This window comes from Penicillium canescens, assembly GCF_028828765.1.
Source record: "Penicillium canescens strain IBT 15451 chromosome Unknown utg000002l_segment0_segment0, whole genome shotgun sequence".
In the NCBI taxonomy this organism is placed as follows: Eukaryota; Fungi; Ascomycota; class Eurotiomycetes; order Eurotiales; family Aspergillaceae; genus Penicillium; species Penicillium canescens.
This window is the reverse complement of record NW_026703964.1, coordinates 5,565,694-5,584,292: the sequence shown is the minus strand read 5'-3', so window position 1 is coordinate 5,584,292 and position 18,599 is coordinate 5,565,694. Positions and strand designations below refer to the sequence as shown.

At 50.8% G+C, this 18,599-nt stretch overlaps 7 protein-coding genes across 7 annotated transcripts; 5 read left to right on the top strand and 2 right to left on the bottom strand.

The window, feature by feature from the left end:
- Positions 1–1,194: 1,194 nt before the first annotated feature.
- Positions 1,195–3,174, top strand: N7446_003355 (uncharacterized protein). The gene is made up of 3 exons (XM_058512104.1): positions 1,195–1,542; positions 1,605–1,840; positions 1,895–3,174. The coding sequence occupies exons 1-3, from the start codon at positions 1,439–1,441 to the stop codon at positions 2,710–2,712; spliced, it is 1,158 nt and encodes a 385-aa protein (XP_058377640.1). The 5' UTR covers positions 1,195–1,438; the 3' UTR covers positions 2,713–3,174.
- Positions 3,175–3,983: 809 nt separating this feature from the next.
- N7446_003354 (carbon-nitrogen hydrolase family protein) lies at positions 3,984–5,125 on the top strand (the record flags this gene model as incomplete). Its single annotated transcript, XM_058512103.1, has 4 exons — positions 3,984–3,988; positions 4,078–4,209; positions 4,269–4,708; positions 4,776–5,125. 4 exons carry the CDS (start codon positions 3,984–3,986, stop codon positions 5,123–5,125), a joined length of 927 nt encoding a protein of 308 aa, XP_058377639.1.
- Positions 5,126–5,350: 225 nt separating this feature from the next.
- On the bottom strand, positions 5,351–6,785 carry N7446_003353 (TBC domain-containing protein; the record flags this gene model as incomplete). Its single annotated transcript, XM_058512102.1, has 3 exons — positions 5,351–5,474; positions 5,526–6,283; positions 6,342–6,785. 3 exons carry the CDS (start codon positions 6,783–6,785, stop codon positions 5,351–5,353), a joined length of 1,326 nt encoding a protein of 441 aa, XP_058377638.1.
- Positions 6,786–7,104: 319 nt separating this feature from the next.
- N7446_003352 (uncharacterized protein) lies at positions 7,105–8,107 on the bottom strand (the record flags this gene model as incomplete). Its single annotated transcript, XM_058512101.1, has 3 exons — positions 7,105–7,526; positions 7,586–8,054; positions 8,105–8,107. The coding sequence occupies 3 exons, from the start codon at positions 8,105–8,107 to the stop codon at positions 7,105–7,107; spliced, it is 894 nt and encodes a 297-aa protein (XP_058377637.1).
- A 439-nt stretch (positions 8,108–8,546) lies between these two features.
- N7446_003351 (AFI1/MesA family protein) lies at positions 8,547–11,008 on the top strand (the record flags this gene model as incomplete). Its single annotated transcript, XM_058512100.1, has 3 exons — positions 8,547–9,157; positions 9,204–9,264; positions 9,308–11,008. 3 exons carry the CDS (start codon positions 8,547–8,549, stop codon positions 11,006–11,008), a joined length of 2,373 nt encoding a protein of 790 aa, XP_058377636.1.
- Positions 11,009–13,586: 2,578 nt separating this feature from the next.
- N7446_003350 (pyridoxal kinase) lies at positions 13,587–15,152 on the top strand (the record flags this gene model as incomplete). The annotated part of the gene is made up of 6 exons (XM_058512099.1): positions 13,587–13,637; positions 13,688–13,698; positions 13,774–13,853; positions 13,906–14,118; positions 14,178–14,295; positions 14,340–15,152. The coding sequence occupies 6 exons, from the start codon at positions 13,587–13,589 to the stop codon at positions 14,977–14,979; spliced, it is 1,113 nt and encodes a 370-aa protein (XP_058377635.1). The 3' UTR covers positions 14,980–15,152.
- Positions 15,153–16,283: 1,131 nt separating this feature from the next.
- Positions 16,284–17,379, top strand: N7446_003349 (phosphotransferase family protein; the record flags this gene model as incomplete). Its single annotated transcript, XM_058512098.1, has 3 exons — positions 16,284–16,382; positions 16,434–16,729; positions 16,785–17,379. 3 exons carry the CDS (start codon positions 16,284–16,286, stop codon positions 17,377–17,379), a joined length of 990 nt encoding a protein of 329 aa, XP_058377634.1.
- Positions 17,380–18,599: the final 1,220 nt, after the last annotated feature.

Sequence of the window (18,599 nt, the reverse complement as noted above, 5' to 3'; positions counted from 1 at the left end):
GATTTACTCCCCACCTGTCCGTGCGTGTACCGTGTATACAGTATATAGTAGCATTGGTATTGGTTGTAGTTCTTTTCTATCTGGTACTATGTTACACTTCACTAGGAAGGTCCCAACAGAAAGGGAGAAATTCTCCTGGAACCGGATCGAAGGAACCGAGCGCGAGAGGAACAGTGTGACGGGGGTACGAAGTACGAGTACGGTGGTACATTTTATGCCTCACACATAATATCTCCCACAATGCACATCATACTGGAGACTGGAGTCTCACTTAGGAACACGCAATGATCATCCCAACAGACAGTGGCGCAATGCAGCGAAGTCTTCCAGAAAGAAATATCAGCCACGAGCCTCCGAGTTACATCATTAATGTAGTGTGTAATAAAATTGACACAAGGAAAGATAGCCGGAATCGACTGGGCGAATGTCGTTGGGTCGAAGGAAGAAACCGGAAACGGAGTGGACGCGGGACCCAGTGGGGGGCAAAACTCGGCACAAGCGTGCCGGTTGGGGTGGGGGTGGGTTTGGTCAATGATACACCTTCTGTTCTGGTTTTTCAACAAGTAGGCCGGCTGGCCCAATGGCAAGGCGCTTGACTACGAATCAAGAGATTGCAGGTTCGACCCCTGCGTCGGTCAATTTTTTTTTATTTTTCTTCCTTATAATCCTTATAACTATGGTACACTACAGTACTGTTCTTACTGTGTTGGTTTTGTTTTTGTTTTGGTTACTGCGTCATACTATTGAGTTACAATAATAGCGCGCCCCATTGATCAATTCTACAGGCATATCCCTGGGCTGTGTAGGCATGGCGATCCTTTGGCCCTTGGTACTCTTTGCTCCTCTCATTTTACTATTTTTGAACGATTATTAATGACGCCCACAAGTGGGCGTCAACGCCCTATTTTGGCCGTTAAATGATGTAACCGGCTGTTTATAGCCCTAGCCCGCCACAATGAAGAATGTTAGAGCACAAAAAGTTGTACTTGGAGAGTCCGCGTTAGTAGAAGCCTTCCCCAGATCAGCTCAAGCCCCCTGATGGCCCCTGAAGGCGTGCAGGCACAACCCTATTTACCCGATTCAGCGTTAGGGCTGGCCAATGCCCTGCAGGCACACGACATACTTCCGCGCGCAGTCAAAGAATGGAGTTATATGCAAGGTAGACAATGAATACAGTAGACGCCTTAGATATAGTCGAGATCCAGAAGCTTATAATTACTCTCCCTATAATTATATGATTGCTATAATTACCCTTATTACGTGAAGACGTTCCAGAGCTTAAACACAACCGCGGAACCCAACATACCGGATCGTCATCCCTTCCCTTCTCACATACTTGTAAGTTGACACCTTCCACTCCCTGCGAACTGCTTCTACAAGTTCGCTTCAATCGCACTTTTCCCCTGACTTGCGACAGACACTTTTACGAATCTCAATCATGCCTAAGAAAGGTGGAAAGAAGGGCAAGAAGGGCGGCAACAAGCCCGCCGCCGTCGCTGGTGCTGCCGTCGACAAGGTCGCCGACACCGCCAAGAGCGTGGTGTAAGTCGAGAAAAAATTCGGCGCATTCGTGCCACCTCATCAACTTTGCTGACTGGTCGCAGCCCTCAAGAAAATGTCGAGGACAAGGCGCACACTGAATCCCAGCCCGAAACCGCGACTGAGACTTCCGAGACTGTGACCAAGCCCACCGAGACCGCCGAGTCCGAGGCCAATGTGGCCGATGCTGAAAAGGCGCCCGTCGCGGAAAAGGACACAGTCGACGAGGCTGTAGAGAAGGCGCAGGCCTCCAAGGCCGGTCAGGTCGGCGAATTGGACGCTGGCGACGCCGCCGGTAGTGGTACGAAGCCTATGAACCAATTATCAATAAAATCACCTAACTCAAAATTCGCAGCCATCATCCCCGAAAAGACCACCAAGGAGTCGGCCATCGTCCCCGAGACCCCCAAGGAGCCCGCTCCTTCCACCGCGACCGGCGCGGCCACCACACTCGCTGAGCGCCCCAAGACTTCGGAATCGACCGCTGCTGCGGCCGCCGCCCCTGTCCCTGAGTCTCTCCCCGCCCCCGAGGTTGCTCCTGCGGCTGCTGAGGCCGAGGCTGAGGCCACCCATAAGCGCCCGTATGACCAGCCCATCTTCTCCAACGAGGAGAACTTGAAACCCCACAAGATGCCCAAGACCGAGGAGGAGCAGCTCGCAGCTAGCGCCGCTAAGGATAAGGCGACCATTGAGAACCTTGCCGGTGCTGGTCCTGCTTCGACTGCTGCGTTGACGACTCCTGAGCCAGTGCCTGCCAAGACCGAGGCTCCCAAGGAGGCCCCCAAGGCCGAGGAGAAGAAGGTAGAGGAGAAGAAGCCCGAGGCTGCTTCCAAGACCACCGCTCCATCCAGCGGTGCGAAGCCTTCCTCCTCCGACGCGGTCGCTGGTGCAGCTGCGGCCATGTCTTCCAGCAAGGACAAGTCTGCCGCCCCCGCAGCCAAGGAGGCCGAACTCAAGAAGCCCGAGGCAGCCCTGAAGCGCGGCGAGGAGCCCCAGCCCAAGATCGAGACCCCCAAGGCCGAGCCCAAGACCGAGTCCAAGCCCGAGACCAAGGAGCCCGTCAAGGACGACGCCAAGGACGAGCCCAAGGCATCGGAGCCATCAGAGGGCGAGAAGGAGAAGAAGAAGGAGAAGGGCGGATTCTTCTCCTGGTTGAAGCGCAAGTTCAAATGAATAAAGTAATCGCTATGGGAAAATAAGAAAAAAAGAGAACCGAGAACAGTTGGTGTACGATACGCATGTACACGCTAGTTTGGTGGGTTGCAGACAGCTGAGGCTTACACTTGCACGTTAGGCTTGCTTTTGTTTTTTTGTTGTTTTTTACTCCCTTTCGGGCTTTGATGATACACCAGTTGAAATTATATATCAGATACAGAATCATAGTGCTTAACTTAGTGGCTTGCTTTCCTCTATTTTGTTCTAATAGTGTCGCTGGGGGTGTTTCTCTAAGGGGCCTGAGCTATACACCGCTATTCCGATGTCAATGCGCAAGGATGGAACGATTGTCCCTTCTAGTTTACTGCATATGGAGACACTGGAGTCGAGTGGAGTCGATGACGAGTTCGGTGTGTTAGCCAGGGTCTCCATGTCTCAGCTGTAGCTATACAGAAAGAATGACGTTCAAGGGAATCGGAGGCATGGAGGAGATGTAGATACGCAAGCCATCGCCACCACCACTGTAATTACTGCAGTACACTGTATGTACCAACCTCCTTATAGATTGCAAATTATCAGCCAGTTCAAAGTACTAGTTGCTCAATATCACCACTAGAATTATTGACCAAAAGCAGCCTTCCAAACTATCCAATAGCTTTTTCCATCAACTCCGCTTCCATTCATTCCTAAATATATAGCTTACAACCAAACCCCCATGGCGGTAACTAAATAGCAAACTTCATACTAGCATATCGATATATACCGATAAAGAGGATCGGAAGATAGATGTTACTGTATAGTATTCCCTTACCTGCTTGACGAGACGCTTCAGTTCCGAGCCCGGGTATAGCTATGTAGGTAAGTAAGTATATGACAGCTCCCTCAAGCTGTCTTAAGAAGCGAAATGTATTAGTTATGTTGGTATGACCAATTCTTGTAATAAATAAGAGTTAGTGAGAGTAGTCGTACATGTTTTATAGAGTTAGGCAACATTGTAGTTGAACTGCAACCCCATTATGCTTGTTATCTATTCTCTCCTCCTATATCACCTGAAATCCATCAAAATACCGTCCTGACTCCTATACATATCAACTTACTCATTCTAAGCATTCTAAGCATGATGCCGAGACAGACGAAACAGCTCGTGAAGGAAGTCAAGTTATCGGTAATGCATCACGGTATCTATATAGCTCAGCTATAACGATCTACACTATTATCATAGATCTCGTCCTATATCTGACATGGGATGCAATAACGGAGGTATTCCGCGGTGCTAAGTAGTTATAAAGATGGGGTAGGATTCCCCTCAGACCATCTCTACCATCTCTATAGACCTTCCAACAACCACCATGTCATCTCAAGTCCGCGTTGCTGTTACACAAGCCGAGCCAGTCTGGCTCAACCTCAACGCAACAATCGAAAAACATGCAAACTCATCACCGAAGCAGCCGAAAACGGCGCGCAGATAATAACATTCCCAGAATGCTGGGTACCAGGCTATCCAGCCTGGATCTGGTAAGTCCGCACCCCAATCTTCGAATGTGAATTCGATTCTAACACATACCGAGTTCCAGGTCACGACCAGGCGACATGGACCTAACAACCCGCTACGTCCAGAACTCACTCAAGATCGACTCACCACAGATGAAGAAAGTCCAGCAATGCCCCAGCACCTCCAAGATTGTCGTTGTACTAGGATTCTCCGAGAATATCAATGATTCGCTGTATATCGCACAGGCCATCATCGACGCCGATGGCGAAATACGCATCGCCCGCAAGAAAATCAAAGCTACGCATATGGAGCGGACGATTTTTGGGGATTCATTCGGTGACTGTCTTGATAGTGTTACCGACACAGCTGCAGGCCGGGTCGGTGCATTGTCTAGTTGGGAACATATCCAGCCATTGCTCAAGTATCACACGTACTCGCAGCGAGAACAAATCCATGTTGCTGCATGGCCACCACTGTTCGATGATGATGATGGGGAGGGACTCTATTCAATGTCGCGTAGTGGTAAGTTAAGGTGTTTCAACGGCAGACTGAGTGAATTGAACTAAAGCTGACGAGACGAATACTGTAGGCACGGCTGCGATTGCACAAACGCACGCTATAGAATCTCAATCATTTGTCCTACATACGACAGCCGTCATCAGTCAGGCTGGTATTGATATGATGAAAACGCAGGGAGGAGCGATAATGAATAGACCCGGTGGTGGGAGCTCGGCTGTTTTTGGACCGGATGGTCGTAAGTTGACACGCGATCATCCCGAAAACGAGGAGACTATCTTGTATGCCACCTTGGACTTGGACGATATACTCAAATCGAAGGCATTTGTGGATGTGTGTGGTCACTACAGCCGGCCGGATTTGTTGTGGCTCGGGGCTGAGAGCGAGGTTAAGCTTCATGTTAGGCCGAAGAAGAGTCAATAGAGCGGGACAGGATAGCTGCGGGCCTGTAGATCTGGTGGTTGGATCAAATCATCAATTCATTCAAACTAGCGTGTACATATCTTGGGCGTTCGTGTCAATGCAAATCTCATGTCCCAGGCCTAGTTTCGTGTTAAACAGTTGTGCCCATGCCCTAACGCCGTATCCCATAAAATCATAGTGTAACATTCGTTCTGTGAAACAGTTCAGAATAAGTCCAAGCCACGTCTATTTCGCGTGGTTGATCATCTCCGCGTAAAGATCCTCTGGGATCTTCCGGACAATTAGAACCGTCAACGCAATAATCTCCCTTGCATCGAGAGGAGGGAATGAACGGAGAATCTTGTTCGGACTGAATAAAGTTAGCATATATGAATTTTGTCGAGGATATCAGCTGACTCACCTCGGGCTTTCAAAGATCATATCTCGCATCCGTATGAGCTGGGCAACAATGCACAGAATGTTCAAGTGCGGTCCGTACGCAAACAAGAAATCCCACAAGTGCAAAACCTCTGGTAAGGGAGGCGTACAAGCGCAGAGAGTCAAAACTGAAGGGAACGCGTAGAGCTCTGCATGCATGCCCTTGGAGAAGAGATAGGCCGCAAGCTTAGGCTCCACTACCTCAAGACATCGATCGACTAAGCGAAGACCCTTGTGTACGCCGTCCATGGCGCCACGAATATACCCCGGGCATTCTCGAGTGACAAAGTAATGGAACAGCGCAAAAGCTTCAACCTCGCTGCGAGCGGCATATAGAAATGGCGCACATAACACGTTCATGCCTTGAACGTAGATTGCCGAATCACTTGTAGCACCGCTATTGATACTCTCTAGCTCCCCACCGAATGTCGTTTCCTCTGCAATGCTGGGCGGGGTGTTTACAAGAAGCTCCATCTCGCGCCGCCGGGAGGAGGTCGGACGAGATCGCGGTTTCGGCTTGGAGTCGTGAAGTTTCCATGCCACGGCATTGAGTAACCGAATCAAACTTGCTTCTGTGACGCGGCGTTTGAAGAGAGGGTCTGTAGCCAAGGTGCGGAATGTGTCATTGCGGATTTTGGCGTAAGCGGGGGAACGGCCGCGGTGGATGAGGGCGAGGTAGTCGTCAGTTGGCATTGGCGGGATATCAAGAAGGATCAACCATAGGTAAATCCGGTACGGCGACTATAGGTATATATGGGTCAGTATATTCATTGCAGAGTATTAGGCCAAGAACACTCACCATGCCATCCCCATCAGCGTCCACTCTGCTGGACAGCACGAGGTATTTCAGCTCTTGAAGCCCCTCACGGGGATCTCCATTCGGGGGACCATCGCGCAAGAAATTCTCCAAGAGCGATCGCTTCAATCCAATCCCTGACCCAGTTTTCCGTGCAGGTCGTCTGTGCGTTGCAGTGGGTGGTGCAGCCACAGCTTCACGAGTAGCCGCGTCGCTATTCGATCGTGCTCGACGATGTGCCCGCGCTCGTGTTGCAGCACCAGGCAATCCAGCTGACTCATGGTCTGTAGGGTAGGATTCAGACGCACGGGAGGCCTGGGTTTGGGCGATGAGCGCGTTGGAGGTTGACAGCACTTGGTGAGACTGGATCTTTCGCAGTGTTCGCATCGTCCGCGGGGAGGCGGGTGTCTCGGGGGCGAGACCCCAGGAATGTTGAGGTTTAGCCATCTTGTTGGAATCAGGTCTGCATTGGGATGTCACCGGACATCTTCAGAGAAGACGAAACGAGGTAGAGGTTCGCGGGTGGAGTGTATCAAATGGTGGCTGGAGTTATTTTCTGCCGTGGAAATGCGGAACGGGTCCAGCTCCGAAGTATACAATTTCATAAACATAAGCACTTCATTCACCTACATCTCTATTGCTACACATTGAACACTTCGTACATATAAATCGATTCCCCATAGCAGGATTTGCTACCCTGACAACTGCAAATCATGAAAGACGGCCCCAACGCCAACATTACTCCCATATCTTTGATACAAATCGCTCAGGCTTGAACTGGATTTCCTTCAGGGTTCGAATTATTCCCACTCTCTCCGCCCATAATGTTGCGGACAAAGTCACGGTACTGGAAAACTTCGCCTCTCTTGCCCATCCCAGCTGTCTTTGCTCCCCTCCCGAATGCTCGTCGTCCGGTGAACCCGCTAAAGACTTCATCAATTTGTCGCTCGGTCAACCGTATCTCTCCGTCCTCTGGGGCAGTGTGTAGTAGAGCATCGCGCAATTCACCGACGTCAATCTGTCCATTGTCATCGTCGTCAAAAGCAGCGAGGGCATTGAGAAGCTCTTGTGAAGGCGACATTGATGCCATAAGCCCGGATAATGTGTTCAAAAAGGTTGGGAAGTTCATTGTCTGGCCCGATCCTGGTGGGAAGAAGCGCGAAACTGTAGACGAGGACGAGTCTTGTCCTGTTCAGATTTTGAATTAATTACCCAGCCTAGATATGAAACGGGATTGATTTACTCACCCAAAGTTGTGAGTACATCAATCACATCATCCTTGTTTACCAGCCCATCGTTGTCCCGGTCCAAAACCTGGAAAGCTTCTCTGATTTCTCTTACTTGGTGGGCCGGCAGCTTTCCAGCCGCGTCGCTGGCGGGGCCTGCATATCCAACAGACCTGGTTCCCAGAATCGGTGATGAGCTGCCTGGCGACTGCGCTCCTTTCGTCGGGGAGGGAGGCAGCTCTCTCTTAAAGTTCGGCTGAGGAATGGGAGCTTCGCTCTTCGGTGACGCAGATTCACGGTCTGCGGCCGTGTATGACTGGTTCAGCTTGCTAGGCGACACCATGGGTGTATAGCTGCGACTGGGTGAGCTCCCTGGAGTGCCTGTACGACCGGCGGAGGGCGGGGAGTTTGGAGTCGACGGGCGCCGGAAGGGTGATGCCCTCGGTGACCCGAAAGACAATGGCGATGGCTTGAAAGTGGGATTGTTGGCCTATTCCATGTTAGTTAGAACCTCGAACATACTGCGTGAGCCCGACGTACCATGTTGAAAGTTGGTTGCTCTGCCAAACAATGACGCTCTGCTTGAGTAAACAATCGGCGGTATAGTCGGCCCGACGGCACGTGTTTACGAACTATAGGGCATCACACATCGGCGCTTGGAGGAAATAGGACCTGTCAATTTTATTGTCTCCAATAAAAACAAAATGCTAGCTTCTAGGGATAAAAGGTTCTGATCTCTCAGATCTCTCAGATCTCTCCGATCTCTCCGATCTCCTTGAAGGCTCTCCAGCTGTTATCAGCTATCGTCCCCGCTGTGGAGATCGTTCCTTTTTCTTAACCCCTGAACCATTCATTACAGTGATTGGCACCTGGGCAGCATTGACACTCCGTGACTTGTGCTTCTCCAAGACCCAGATCTTGGCACTCGGTATGCTATTCGACTCTACTTTGTCCGGAGCAATCGTCTCAATCAACTCCGAAGATGGCCACAACGCTACCATATCACCCGTCCAACGACTCCCTCTCCGCCTCGAATAACCGCCAAACGAGTGGCCTCCCTCGGTTGTCGCCTGCGGCCTCCTTTATTGGACGCTCGCCCAGCAGTTCGCATGGCTCGTATCGACGGACGTCTGCAGAAAATGCGGTGTCTAGTTTCAGGCCACGCCGGTGCAAGGCACAGTACCCCCTCGACTCGCCCGAGCGCCATGTGGAATACATTTTGGTAGCCTCGTTTCACATTGATCGGGGCCCAATTATGGAGCACCAATACCCCGCGGCAATCAGTGGTGACGAGAGCATGCTTGCGGAACTGATGCTGCCGGATCAGACGCATGTGCGGAGTCAAGATTGGACTATATTCTTCTTGCACAAAGATACAAGCGGTGAAGATGAGGAGGACCCTGGGAGTGGAAGGAAGAAGAAGAAGCGCAAGTCGAAATACCGCGGGAACGAAGAGGGTGCCGATATTCAGCATGAGAACCCCGACGAAGCCTCGGATGACCCCGATAGCAGCGACGACGAGGGTGGTGAAGGGCCACCCTTGATGTATGTGCTGAATCTTGTCAACACAAAGCAGGATAACACTGTGCGACGGTATGTCTATTATATCGTTTTGGTGTGCAGGGCTAATGGTAAACAGTGGCGCAGTTGTCAAAGCTATGGCAATTTGTACGCGGCATTCATTCCTTCATATCTACAAAGTAAGCCCTCTCTCCGTCGCACCAACAATTCTGACCATCATAGCCTTTGCTCCTTTTGGCCCTGGAGGATTACTTCAAGTCGCCATACTCCGAAACACTAGCATCTCTTTATGACGCCGTCAACAATATGGACCTTTCCCTAATGCCGAAAATGTCGTTACTAGAGCGCAATATTCTGCAATCCAGCAACACGAAGGAAATGTTTCTGGAAAAGTTCGAACAAATGATCCGTCAGAGAGAGGAGGAGGAGAACCAAGATGGGGAGTGTCCGCCGTCGCCTAAGAAAATGAGTCGATACGCCTTACCACGGGACACACATGAGTACGAGTCAAAGGTCGTCTACAACGACATTCCTATCCCGGTCAAAATTCCGACTGTGATCTGGCCAGAGACCGTTGGAGATTTCTCTCTCATCAAACTCATTCAGACCTTTGCCGCTCCTCATGCTACATCCCCTCAGGCTTTCCCAGCCCATCCCCATCTGACCACAAGTGGCCCATTCACCCACCCCATCATTGTTCTTGTCAATGCGATTCTCACGCAGAAGCGCGTGATCTTCTTGGGACACAACCGACCCTCTGGAGAAGTGGCCGAGGCAGTTTTGGCGGCCTGTGCTCTTGCATCTGGGGGCATTCTGCGTGGATTCACCCGACATGCATTCCCCTATACGGATCTGACTAAAATCGATGATCTCCTCAAAGTACCTGGGTTCATTGCAGGAGTTACAAACCCGACGTTCGCTAATCACCCTGAATGGTGGGATGTGATGTGCGACCTACCCACAGGTCGTATGAAGATCTCGACTCACGTTGAGCCTGCACCGGTAACAGAAGGGCTTTTATTCTTCCAGCAGCAGAACTCGCTTCTGCCGAACCATGCATCCAACACGACCTCAGACCCCACAGGCGACACTCTGTTTATGGAAGATATTCTGCGCAGTATCACCCAGCGACATGGCGAGAATGCAATCCGAGCAAAGTGGCGTGCATATATCACCAAATTCGTCCGCGTCGCTGCAGCATTCGAGGAGGCTGTGTACGGTGCATCCAACCTGTACATCATCGGCCCAGGCGAAGAGCTATCTCCCGACAGCCCAACAGGCCAGCAAACCGATGCAAACGACCCAACCTCCCTCCGCGGGCATGGCTACGTTTGGGCCGACGAGAACGCAAAACAGCGCGAGCTCTCAGCATCGGTATCCCGAATCGAAGGCTGGCGCAACACCCGCTCCTACTACTCCTACATCCAAGACATTGCCGCCATGTACTATCCCGCTCGCCCAATCCAACGACCAGACATCCACCACCATCACGACCGACTCCGAGCCCTAAAGCTCTCCCACTCCGAAGCAGCATCCGTCTACTTAGCCCTGTCGCACTCCGTCAAAGACTACGCTGGAATCTGCCAGCTCCTATGCGTCGCTCCAGAGAACCAAGCTGGTCTGTTCTACGTGAGCATGGGCCTGTTTCATCCAGACCAAGTTGTCCGCGAAGCCACAGTGGATCTTCTGGACCGTATCGCCGTCCACCCCGCAGGTCGCCATTTCTGGACTCACGTCGGGCGATTCGCCAAATTGGGGTATATCCGCGTAAAGCGGGAGCGCGACGCTGCCACACAAAGCCCCATCTCAGGCGCGGCATCGCCTACACTGCCTATGAGTTCGAGCTCTGGAACCAGCTTCGGTGGTGAGCCGCAGAGTCTTGTTGGCGTCGCGATGGGAGATGGTCTGTCTAGGAGGAGCTGATCTATGTGTTTGTGTCTATTGATTTTTCAACATTTCTGTCAGTGAGCGTTTTTCTGTTTTTTTCCCTTGCCAGATATTCATTCCCATATACGTGACGACTATGAAAAGTGTCTATGCCCATCCATGATTTTAGCTGCAACTCATTTATCTATATCTCTGTTCTTGTTCTCTCCATTGTGGATCTATTGGTCTATGCAGTGCCATTGGCGTTTGAGGAATACATTGTTGGTAATTTTTCCTCGCCAGGGGTGTTTCAAGATTCTAAATATAGACAGTAGAAGCAACACACTCTCAACCTTGAATGCTGGAACACATAATAGAGAAGCATCTCATACACCGATATATGAAGGATGCCGATGAAGAAAATTGTACTCATATGAACAATATCACTAAAAATTACATACAAATAAAGGATCGGGTACTAGAAAGCAAAAACACGCTCTTCGCTGTCATAACCCGTGGCTGTCTTCAAACAGACTCCAAAAAGAACAAAAAAGGAGAGGAAGTGTCTATAGACAGAACAAAACAAAACAAGAAGATATAAACAATCAAGGAAGATTAGTCAAAATCGCAAGCACCAATCCAACCACCGTCGCAGACCAGAGACCGGGCAGTGGAATAGTAAGACCAGCCCCAGCCGTAACCTGATACGAACCCACAGTGACATTAGTACTGGCAAACCCAGCACCACAATGCGCATTGATAATCCTCGCCGAGGGAAGGTAGGTAATATCAAGAGACTGACCATCCTTCTTCGCCCAACGAGCAAAGAGATCCATAGTCGCCTGCAAGCACTGACTGCAAGTAGGTTTCGCACCAGCACTTAACGCACTCCCAATAGGCATAAAGTAAACATTATAATCATCGGGCGCGGAGGAATTCGAGACAGCGTCGACGAAACAGTAATCCTGCGTCGACGGGCTAGTCAGACAAGTGGCACGGTACATCGGTTCATAAGCGACCAAGTCCTTATACGTGCCCGTCACGACTGCATTCCCATTTCCGTAATCCTCAGCGCAATTATCGCTGTTGAGGAGGTCTGCCGCGAGGGAGGTCATGATTGCGGAGCATTGGGATACATCCTGGGAGCAGGAAGCGTCGAGGACGCGGGATGTAGCGGCGGCTGAGGTTAGGGTGTGGAAGAAGGAATTGGAGTTTGCGAGGAGGAGGGAGACGGCGTGGCAGTCAGTGATTGTTGAGTTTGCGCGCCATTTCTTGTAGAAGTTTATGCAGCTGGTTGAGTTTGCGAAGTCGTAGGAGAGGGTATCGTATGGTGTTGGGAGTTCCGAAAGGGAAGATGTTGAGGCTGTGAGGATTCGCCGTTGCAGGGCTTTCTCGTGTGCTGGCTGTTCTCCTGATGTAGAAGATCGCTGTTGATCGGCGATGATCTCTCCACTCGTTTCCCAAGCCGATCGCGGCACAACCGCTTTAGATTGATCTGATACCTCCGCTGGTTGTGCTAATGTTGCGATTGACGATATGCAGAGGAGGATTATTAGGATTAAAGTGGTATAAAGACGGGCCATGTTGAAGCTTGGTGCGCTTGGCCGGTATTGGCGAGAGGTACGTCTGATTCTCGGGAATGATAGATAGTGGCAAGGACATAGGTTAGAAAGAATGAGATCTGCTCTGAGCAAGACGCGATTAGGGAGTGTGGTTGAACGAGTGACGGTGCGCTGGGCGTAATAAAGAAAAAGAGAGTTAGGAGTATGAAGCCGGCTTGGACATGTCGCCGTTACATGGACATGTTCTGTTGATAAGAGATGCCGACGTCGAGATGGGGTTGAGGGCAAGCCTGGTAATATAATAAAGGTTAACGCGATTTTAGTCCATACTTTCGAAGTAAACTTAGCAAGTGAAGCAGCCAAGGCCGAGAACCTGTCTGTGCCATGCGCTAATACCGGAACGAGGCAAGCTTTCAACTGTTGGCCGAAACTAGACTGTTCTGTGGGACTTCGGCTCAGGGGCAGCTGCATCATCCCGTTAATAGTGGTCCATAACCAGGTATAGTCCATATTGTATATTGTACTATTGCACGACATTGGCTTGGTCTGAACTGGCAAAGGCGTTGACACCGGCTTTGGTACCGGAACTGGTGAATTGGCGGAATTGGCGGAACAGCACAATGGGTCAGCCTCAAAGGATTCTGGCCTTGCAGGATCATCCGGTCGAGACCAGTCCATGCGACACGCCCGAATCAGGCATCTTGTCGATCAGTCGGAATCTGTGTGACTCCATCTGAAACTGAAGGGAGTGGTCTGTAGGTAAAATGAAGGGCAGTAAGGAGAGACTCGCACGAGTATGGTACACGTTCTGTAGATCAAGGAGTTACAAAGTAGATCAATTCAGGTCTATTGAGTATATCGGGGTATCAAGATATCAAGTACAATGTTCATACTCCGTAAATGTAGTTGGTCTATAACAGACGGAGATGGAGATTGAGATGGAGATGGAGAGTGGGAAGAAATCCTCGGAGGCCAATTAGGTAAGAGCGAATTCGGTGACTCCCCTCCCCCACAGCCTCCTTGATAGTTAGTCTGTCTCTATAACATCATCCTTTTCTTTTTGCAGCTGTAATATGGAGGATTCATTGGTGCCCGAAACTCGGGTTCTTGCTGTAGCTAGCCATGTAAGTTGTGAAATTGCCTTCTTTCAAGGTCCGAACTGACTCTTCACCAGGTGGTCTATGGGTATGCAATTCCATGTCCCTGATCATGTTGATCATGTCAAAAGATACATAAAAAAGACGACAACTAACAGTTCAGCCATGTCGGAAACACAATGGCAACATTCGTCATGCAATCACTCGGCTGCGAAGTGGCCGCCTTGAACACTGTTCATTTCAGTACGTTGCAGTCCGGCCCTGCATCCGAACCCAGACTCACAAGAAATGACAGGCAACCACACCGGCTATCGCCAATTCAAGGGGACTCGTGCCACCGCCCAGGAAATTTCAGACCTCTACCAGGGGTTGTGTCAGAGTAACCTCACAGACTTCGACGTCATGTTATCGGGCTATGCCCCGAGTGCTGCAGCAGTCGAATCAGTAGGCACCATTGGCATTGATCTGCAGCAAAAGGCTGAAAAGAGGCCCGGCTCTTTCTTTTGGGGTGAGTGCTCCATACTGGCCTGTGCATGTCCCAGCACAGACACTGATAGCGGGTCATAGTGTTGGACCCGGTTATGGGCGATCAAGGACGGTTATATGTCAACGACGATGTAGTCCCGGCATATAAGAAGATTGCTCCTTTTGCCGATCTGATCCTTCCGAACCAGTTCGAAGCCGAGTAAGTCTTTTATCTACTATGTCTCACAATGTCTAATGATCCAGGGTTCTCTCCGGCATCAAAATCACCTCTCTTGCCACACTGGCGGAGGCCATTACAGCCATTCATCGCATCTATTCAGTCCCCCATGTCATCATCACCTCCGTTCAGCTCTTCAAGCTCTCCCAGTCTGGCTCCACCCCACCCCCGCCAGAGAATTTCTTGACAGTAATCGGCTCAACGACAAGATCAGACGGCTCCCCGCGTCTCTTCCGTGTCGATATCCCCGCTCTTGACTGCTTCTTCAGCGGAACTGGTGACATGTTCGCCGCATTGACAGTCGCCCGACTCAGCGAAGCCGTCTCCGCTGCGGGCGATAACCTCCGCGCCACCAAGTCGTGGGTGTCACCAGACATCGTTGCAGCAACCGACCTCCCACTGGCGCAAGCAACCATCAAAGTTCTCTCAAGCATGCACAGCGTGCTGGAGCGAACCATGGAATCGCGCAATGCCGAACTGGCTGTAGCTGTCCCCGCGCATAACGGCGACCTGACTACCGAGGAGCAAGCGAAACGGGATTATCTTCGCCAAACCAAAGCCGCTGAAGTCCGGCTGGTCCGGAACACGCGAGTCCTACGTGATCCCAAGATCCAATTCAAGGTGCAGGATTGGCGAAAGGAGGACCTTCCAGCGCATTTGCAATAGGTGGTTTTCCTTTGATCTCATGATGCATACATAACTTGCATGCAACACGATTGGACGATGGAACTAGAGGCATGGAAGTTCTGGTAAAGGCGGCATAGATGGTATTACGGGTGGGTGGACTCATTCTTCCAAAACCTTTCGGTCTGTACATAGATTCAGTTCTTAGATCAAGCCATGAATTTGTTTTATCATTGTAACGTCTCATGCGCATGTCAATCGTAAGTAGCCACCCCAGCCTATCTATTTTTATTATCTCATTTTTCCATTTTTCATACCCAATGACATTTAAACGCCAGTGCTGCCGAATCCACCGGCACCACGGACACTTTCCTCGAGCTCCTCGACGACGGCAACCTCGGGGGTGTAGATCTACGTAACAGTCAGACAAAGCAGTTACATAATGACTGGGGATAAACTTACCCGCTCCAGAACCAGCTGGGCAACACGATCACCGACCTTGACTATAGACCCAAGACACATTAGCAAACATCCTGCAATCCAAGACCGCAACACATACCCGGGAAATCAACATCAGAGTGGTTAAACAGAAGGACCTTAACCTCGCCACGATAATCAGCATCAATGACACCAGCACCGGTATCAATGAAATGTTTAGCAGCAAGACCGGAGCGAGGAGCGATACGGCCATCTACCAGCCATAGTATTAGCAATCCAATCCAACACTACAGTATAACTCCAAGATCAATGCAAGATGTATTCAACATACAAGTACCCTCAGGCACAGCAATAGCAATGCCGGTATCGACAGCACCCTTGCCCTTAGCCGGAATGACAGTCTCCTTGGAACTGTAGATATCATACCCGGCAGCAAAAGCCGAGCCGCGCGTGGGTGCCTGGGCAGTTTCCACAAGCTTCTTCACCAGCAGTGGGGGAAGAGGCTGGCTGATGGATGTCACGGCTGGGGCGGTCATGGTGTCTGTGTTTGTTTCTGTCTTGGTGCGTTTTGCGAGAGGGGAGGCGGGGAGGGAGGGAGGTTGACGGGCTTTGGTTTCGGATTCGGTTGGTGGGGTTGTCTCTTTGGTCATGGTATGTCAATGTGGAGGTGGAGGAGAGAGGGAGATCTAAAGGGTCTAAAGGGTCTAAAGTGTCTTCAAAAATTGCGGTGTGTCGCGTCTCACCGCTGGGACGCGCCGCGGCTGTTTGAAGTGTTTGTCTTCGCCCCGCTCCCGAGGGAATACTGGGGCCGAGGTTCGCCCCGGAGTCGGTTACTCGCATTGACTACTTGTACTTCTGTTCAGCGCTTTGCATATCTGCATACTTGTTCTTTGGTTCTGGATTCAATTATGGCAGGAGCTGTGCGCCAACCTATAGATATTCCCTCGTTGGAGCGGTACATTGACCAAACTGTACCAGAGCTCAAGACTCCACTCGATGTCAAACAGGTAAGTCTGCCACATCAGCATATAGCTTTGACTAACGTCTTTGTCTATTAGTTCGGTTTCGGCCAATCTAACCCTACCTACCTCCTTACCACCGCCGATGGAAAGCAAGTTGTTCTGCGGAAGAAGCCTCCTGGCAAGCTGCTCTCCAAGACAGCTCACAAGGTGGAGCGAGAGTACAAGATCATTCGGGCTTTAGGGGATACCGATGTCCCAGTTCCCAAGGCATACTGCCTATGCGAAGACAATGCCGTCATCGGAACACCGTTTTATATCATGGAGTTCCTGGACGGGCGACACTTTACCGACCCAGCCATGCCTGGAGTGAGCGGCGAGGAGAGGAACGCACTGTATGCAACCCCATCAAGACAACGCTGGAAGCAATGACGATACTGACCAAAGCAGATGGAAGAATGCAGTGCAAACCCTAGCCAAATTCCACAGCGTAATCCCCAAGACCGTCGGACTCGAGACATTCGGCAAACCAAGCGGCTTCTTCGACCGCCAAATCGCAACCTTCACCACCATCTCCAACGCCCAAGCCCAAGTGCTAGATGTTGACACCAAAGAACCCGTCGGCGAACTCCCCCACTTCAAGGACATGGTAACCTTCTTCTCCAACAAGAGCACGCAACCCCGCGACCGGGGCACCCTCGTGCACGGCGACTACAAAATCGACAACATGATCTTCCACAAGACGGAGCCCCGCGTCATCGGAATCCTAGACTGGGAAATGGCCACGGTCGGGCACCCGCTGTCGGACTTTTGCAACCTAACCAGTCCCTACATAATGGAAGGCGCCGACTCGCAGCTGGAACAATTCAAACCAGGCGTGCTGGCCGGGCTGCCCACCCGTGCGGACTGCATTCGCTGGTACGCCGAGGTATCCGGGTACGACACTCGAGGGGATATCGCCTGGGGGGGATGCGTTCTTTGCTTTCCGGGGATCCGTGATTATGCAGGGCATAGCGGCCCGGTTTGCGGGGCGGCAGGCCAGTAGTGCGCGGGCAGGCGATTATGCGAAACGAGCGAAGCCATTTGCGTTGGGGGCTTGGGAGAGGGTGAAGCGGGTGCAGGAGCAGGGTACCAAGGGGAAGTTGTGATAGAATCACTTGACATTAACATTTACTGGAAGTACAGATAGTGCCAATAGTGCCATTAGTGCCAAATAAACTCTGTATATACAAGAGAAAGTTGAAGCCTAACAGTGTAAGCACTTAACCCCATTCGGTCTTCATATGCAGAGAAATCACGACGTGGCGAAGGCGCTCTCGGGCCTTTATAGAGTGCAACGGCGAGTTATGATTGGTCGAGACAAGGTCTGCGGCTCTACGCGTACGTGAGGCTGAGGGGTTGAAGAACCCACTTTACAATACGATACACCCGTGGTCCTATTTTTACTCGGGGATGCGGCTGAGGATAGGGGAACACTACAACTCACTCATGCATGTCCAAGTATAGTACTGTATGCACACATAGGCTGGCTAGACTGAAACGTGGATCTGCTTGACAGCGCGTTGGCAGATCATGAAGAGGGGGTGCGTTAAAAGTACGTTACCTGAAACCACGAACGGAGCCATCATCAAGCCCCCTGTGGGGCCGGTTGTTGACTCCGGAGTAGCGGTGGGGATGATCGAGTTGAATCCCGTGAATCCCGAGAGGGGAAGGGGGTTTAGGAGGAATAGTAAGAAAAGGTAAAGAGAGTATGTGTGTGTGAGAGAGAAAGAGGATATGTAGGAAGAAAGAGGGGATATGTAAGATAACTACATGAGTACACCTGGGCAGCAAGTACAAAAAAGTCGGGATATAGAATAGATTACCTTACCATACCATACCATGCGGCTCACCTCTCCCCCCAAGTTCCTATTCTCCTTTCTCCTTTTGCTTTTCTCTTTTTCTTTCCCTTTTTTTCTTTTTTTTCCCTTTCTTTTTCTTTTTCTTTTTCTGTTCTTCTTTCTGCTTTCTGCGTCATTCTGTTCCTCACGTGGAACTTCCAAGGAGCCTCTGACTTCAGTCTGGTCTGGTCTGGGACCTTAGCCTCTTTTCCTCACCTTCCCTTATTTTTGCTTTTTGCTCTAGCTCTTGACTTTGCCTCTGTACTTCGCTTTGATCCTCGGACACCCTGTCCTACCTGGCAGATGGCGTCGTGACTTCGGATCACTTGAGCCTCACGGGACCCATCAACTACCCGCTCTCACCTTTCCGGGTAAGTTCATTCCA

Excerpts from the sequence above, each read along its gene's own strand:
- N7446_003355 (XM_058512104.1), top strand. The coding sequence starts at position 1,439 with ATGCCTAAGAAAGGTGGAAAGAAGGGCAAGAAGGGCGGCAACAAGCCC. Across the intron at positions 1,543-1,604 it reads GACACCGCCAAGAGCGTGGT|CCCTCAAGAAAATGTCGAGG; the intron begins GTAAGTCGAGAA and ends GACTGGTCGCAG. Across the intron at positions 1,841-1,894 it reads TGGCGACGCCGCCGGTAGTG|CCATCATCCCCGAAAAGACC; the intron begins GTACGAAGCCTA and ends CAAAATTCGCAG.